At 48.6% G+C, this 5,363-nt stretch overlaps 1 protein-coding gene across 1 annotated transcript; it reads right to left on the bottom strand.

Moving 5' to 3' along the window:
• Positions 1-2,531: 2,531 nt before the first annotated feature.
• On the bottom strand, positions 2,532-4,832 carry GPHB5 (glycoprotein hormone beta 5). The gene is made up of 2 exons (XM_009891200.1): positions 4,629-4,832; positions 2,532-2,720 (listed from the first exon to the last, which is right to left on the bottom strand). The coding sequence occupies exons 1-2, from the start codon at positions 4,830-4,832 to the stop codon at positions 2,532-2,534; spliced, it is 393 nt and encodes a 130-aa protein (XP_009889502.1).
• Positions 4,833-5,363: the final 531 nt, after the last annotated feature.

Below are 5,363 nucleotides of genomic sequence, written 5' to 3'. Positions count from 1 at the left end.
AACAGAATAAAGACCAAGTAGTGTAAGAACTTCTGGGGAAAAGCCCCATATATGCAATTACCAGCAGCAAGAATGAAGCTTCTTCCCTGCAACTCACTGTGGTGTGCCCACTTGTGGGAACCCAGCAGAGCTGGACAAAGAGGGATGGGCACCAGTCAAATGGGTTGGTGGGCTCTGGTGTTGGCTGTACTTTTGCTACCCACAGCATCTCCATTCACTTTTATTCTCCTCCTTAAAAGACCATCCAGAAGTGTTAGCTTGGTTTCAGTCAATACATCCTTCCCACTCTCCCTCTTCCGCCTCCCAGTCTGGCTGCTACTGCATCAGTCAAAACCCTCCTTCACACCCAGCAGTGTTTCCTCCTGCACACTTGCTGAGGCTTCTACTGTCTCACCGTATCTGGGTACAGCCCATATTTCCTGCTGGATGCAAAGGAAGGAAGTTTGCCACTTTCTAACCCTACTTCTAAGCTTGAGATGATAGCGCAGCCAGACTCCGTGAGAGAAATCCAGCCAAGGAAATGACTTCACATCAGCATTGAGATGTTTTGCAGGTGTTCACAGCTCTGGCAAAGAGCTTATTATTGAGGAGCTTATACATATTCTACATGAGAAACCTCTATGCATAAATAAAGAGGGACACATTACTTTAAATTGCTTTCATACTACAATTTTGAGGTTTATTAAGGACACAAAATAATTTGCAGGTTTCCCATAATAGTTGTGATGCCAGTTAGAACAATAACAAGAACAGATGGATTGTGAGATGCAAGTTGAAAAAAAAAACCACAAGGACTTCTTTTAAAGGCAGCTAACCTCATCATGAGCAGAAACTTCTGCTGCTGTTTGACACAGCAGTCTGTATTCAGAATTACAGAAGGCAGAGTGATAAAATCACGTCCTTCCTATTCAATCACGGTGCAGCTTTTATGATTACACCGACAGAAGAAACAAAGTGACAGCAACTAATAAACTACAGCTTAATTTAAATCTATCTCATTGAGGACAGGACATTTGGGGAAGGTTCAAGCATGCATCCTTGGAAACAAAGACAACTGCATCCAGAAGACAAGACAATCTGGGGAAGGCAGGTGCAGATATTATTCTCAGCAGCAATTCTCTTCTAATGGCTATCTGAGAAGGTGCCTTTGTTTTGTAAGCTCCTGTGAGCCCCTCTCATTTGGCAAATCTTCCTGCTTTCACATAACTTCCCATTGTGTTCAGAGGAGAAACGAGGGACGAATATGGATCTGTCCTCCTCCAGGTGGAAACCAGAGGACAAAGGCACTTACATGGCTGTGGTCACCAGGGGGGCTGTTGCAGCAGCTCCCAGGTGTCCCCCAGTTTGTAAATAGTGGGTCTGAGGAGGTGTGAACCATCCTTTGACATGTCTGCTCTCTTTCCTGTCCTGGGCTTCTCTCACCCACGTTGACCATATTACTGGCTGCTCCTCAGCTTTCCTGTGAGCACATCCAGCTGCCCCCAGCTCTGTGTGCATCCTTGGAGGAACGGGTCTCCATGGAGCTGAGCAGTGCAGAGAAGTGTGGGAACACCTTCTGTAGTCCCCTCTACACCACCCAGGTGGTTTCCCACCACCTCAGCCAGGGGCTCACTGAAACCAAACCATGATCGTCGTGTTTTGGCTTGGGCCCTCTAACTCTGGAAATTGTCAGGAGAGACTCCTTGGGCTCTGCAGAGTCTCACTGATTTTATATGAAGTCAATTCCCCTCCTATCCCGGGACAAAAGCAGATGGGGAAACATGCACTTTTTGTTTTACAGATTTAACATGTTTCTCTCGTTTTTTAAGGAATTGTCTCTTGCAAGGCAAGATTTTTTCAACAGAATGGCTCCAATTAAGCAAATCACTGAAATATGTGCTTAACTGTAAAAGTCCATGATATTAAACAAAACACTTAATAGTGCATTTAAGTACTTTTCTGGGTCAGGGCTGAGCATGCATGCATCGTAATTTCAAGGTAGCTATTTGGATACCTATTTTCATTTCATTGGCCTTAAGGCCTTTTCTTTTGACTGTTATTCCTGATAGACCTCAGGGTAAGAAGAGATAAGGGGAGGGGGGGGGGGGGGGGGAGGTGGCAGAAATGTCGAGATTGCATTTACATTACTGGGAAGGAGCTAAAACCTGACATGAATAAAGAGGCTGTTGCAGAGCTGCAATGCCTTTGTGGCCCGTTTTCACCCCCCAGTGACTGTTTAGTCCACACGCACTTTGTGCATGAAGAAAGGTCACACAGTGTGAAAAGCCTGTAAGGAAGGGAAACTGCAACAATTTCCACCACCCCCCCAGGATTTGCTATTGTAAGGCTGTGGACTACATTTCTACAGCAATAATGCTTTGAACGGTATGAGGAGAGAGCCTCATCTGCCCAGAAAAGTTAATGATTAGGAGCATTACAGGGTTAGATCAAATTCTGGACTGACTTACACCCTCTGGAACACTGGAGGTACCAAGGGGTATGAAGCCAGGGAAGAATTTGGCCCCTCCTCGCCTGACCTGGGAAAGGAGAGCTCAGGCAGTCTCACATTCTGTCGTGGAGGTAGAGCAGATGTCACAGTCACAGCGGATGGCCACCGGGTAGGTGTAGAAGGGATCCACGTCAGGGGCACACTTGGGCAGCTTCACCGTCATCATTTTGGTCTCGTTATAGGTGCAAACACGGTGGTAAGACTCAATGTAAGGTGGTTCCAACACCGGCTTCTGGGGGGGAGAAATGCTGGCCTCAGGCAAGAAGCAAGTCAAACATCTGGAGTCCCGGTTTCCTCAAGGGGATTTAGTGTAAATAGGGGAGCCACTGGGTAAGGTGGAAGGGGCCATGGAAATAATTTTTCGGTTACGTCCTTCAACACCTGCCTCTTGGAGCCCTGCCATGGAGGGGAGTGGGTACAAGTGCGTGTTTCTGTTTGTTTAAAGCATAAAGCTCCAATTAAAGCTGCCTGAAGGAAGACAAAAGCCTATCCAAAAAGCTGGTTTTCAACAGAATACTAGTGTTTCAACCAAATTTGCATGTTTGCCAAAAGCAGCTGCTTTCTTCCAAAAGGATTGATTTTCCATCACAGAAAATATGTTCTGCTGTAAAGCCTTCCATATGCACGAGCTGCCTAAGAGCAGAGGTGCATCCAGGTGCCAAATGGCTGCTTTTTTCTCAACCAGACCAGTCTTCCCAGTCAGGCTGCACGTCCCACAAAGCTCAATGCATGCACACCGTGGGGGATGTGCCCAGCACAACAGCCAGCATAGAAGTCTGCAGTTCCTCATGAGAAAAACAGCTTGGCCGGAGACCTCAGCCACCAGGAGACGATGGGAGCCTGAAGGCCCTGAAACCCACACTCCCACATGGTATCACAGTGGCATTGCTTTCACTGAAAAGTGAGTTTTTGCTCGACAGGGGCACCCATTTTCCAAAGACTCCAAGAAGGGGCAGAGCAAAGAGGAATGGGAGCCCACTGTGATCCTCTCCCTTGTACAGATGGGAAACAGCATAAGGTAACACAGCCATGAGACATTTTATTTTTTTTCTTTCTTTCCCTCTGTGCTGTGTAAAGAACCTGCCCTAGGAACCAAAAGTGATGGCATGGAAAAGAACAGATGCAATATTTCAGCAAGAAGATATCCAGACACCCTCTGTCTTACCAACAACCACCCCCCAGCCCTGTCCAAATACATTGTGGTGCTTTCTAGAAGCTGTTGAGCCTACAACCAGGTGCATTCTGCTTAACTACATCCCAGTGGTACTGCAGTGCGGTAAGAGAGCCTGCAAGGTCTGTGCTGCCAGAGGAGCTTTGGAGTAGGGGGAACCAGGTGGCAAGAGGTCCCTCTAAAGAATATTATCCTGCCAGGGAAATCTGGCCACCAGTGGCCTTTCCCCTCATCCCACCAAGCAGGGAAAGAAGGCAGTCAGGGCTGGCACACAGCTGGCTCCTCCTCTGATCCCTTATACAGAGCCCGTGTCTTCATGGGGACAAAATCCCGCTGGAGTCACTCAAATCTTCCCTGAATAAGTTAAACTGGGTCTGGCCCCTGGAGCCTTCCAGTGGCAGAAAGAAGACGACAGTCAGAAACTTGTTCTCTGAAGTGTGTGTAGATGTACTTATGCACTTTCTTTCTCCCCCTAAATCATAACTACTTCATATTTATACAGGGCTGTGACTTAAAACAGGACCAAATTAGAAACAGACATTATCTTAGGGATTTGCTTTTTGGAACAAAATGTATTACCCATCAATTGGGAGCTCCATCTTAATCTCAAAGGAATTTTTTCCAGTAAAGTAATAAAGGCCTCCTCTCCTTAAGTGGTTAAGCTGTAAGAGGCTTTCAAATTGCATAATAACAGTATTACATAAGTAATTCATTAATATCATCACATGATGTGCATCCCCCTTTGAGGCAGTGGAAGGAGGGAGGGAACAACTATCAGCAAAGTGCTCCACCACCAACAGTGGTGACAAGGAGGTCGTGGAGCAGGACACAGCACTTGCCAGTTTTGTGGATAGCTGCAAGCTGTTTAATGTTTGGTGGGTTTCCATCGAGGGCTTTCCTTGGCAGGGGACGCACCACCCGGGGGTGTCGGTGCCAGCCAGCCACGCTCTGCCCCAGGCGCAGCCTCACCTCCCAGGTCTCACAGCGTCCCCAGCACGCGTCCGTCGTCACCCGCAGCCCCCTGCAGCCAGGTTTCTTGGCCAGGAAGGTGAACTCACGCACAGCGCAGCCGATGAAGGTGCGCAGGTCGATGGCAGAGGTCTTGAGTGTCCTGCTGCAGCTGGCCAGCAGCAGGAGAAGCAGAGCAGCCAGGGTCATGCGGTGAAGCTTCATGCTGAAGCAGAAGGGAGAGAAGCGGAGGGTTGGGAGAGGCAGTACAGTCCAGGAGGCAAGAATCGCTAGTGCACAGGCTCAGCTCCAGAGCTGGGATGCCCCTTGCTCCCCTCAGACACACTGTTCCCCATCCTAGTTCAGCCTGAGAGAAGATGGGCAGATGTATAAATGGGGGATCGCCTACTCCCAGAAGGGGAGAGTTGTAGTGAAAAGGACTAACAGGCTTTCCCTGCAGAGCAGTGGGGTTTGCCCGGAAGAGATAAAGCCACCTGCCAGTTCCTCAGAGCCACTGAAATCTCCGTATTGCAAGTTTACTTTGCAGCAAATGCCTTCCTACCACCCCAGCTGGGATGCCCTGAGCTTGCACCAGGCCGATGGTTGGGCAGGCCTTTGGTTGCTCTCTCAGTGCACACACATGTTGTTGGCTGAAGACCCTGGCAGTACCAGCCCTGGCAGGGTCAATCTGGAAAGGCTCTGTCTGTCTGTCTGTGATCCACACCTACGGCATGTGGCGGGTTCCCTACTTTGCTG

This window comes from Charadrius vociferus, unplaced genomic scaffold (genome assembly GCF_000708025.1).
Source record: "Charadrius vociferus isolate BGI_N301 unplaced genomic scaffold, ASM70802v2 scaffold308, whole genome shotgun sequence".
Lineage (NCBI taxonomy): Eukaryota > Metazoa > Chordata > Aves > Charadriiformes > Charadriidae > Charadrius > Charadrius vociferus.
This window is presented reverse-complemented; position numbering and strand designations above follow the sequence as displayed.

Excerpts from the sequence above, each read along its gene's own strand:
- GPHB5 (XM_009891200.1), bottom strand. The coding sequence starts at position 4,832 with ATGAAGCTTCACCGCATGACCCTGGCTGCTCTGCTTCTCCTGCTGCTG. Across the intron at positions 2,721-4,628 it reads GACGCTGTGAGACCTGGGAG|AAGCCGGTGTTGGAACCACC; the intron begins GTGAGGCTGCGC and ends TCTCCCCCCCAG.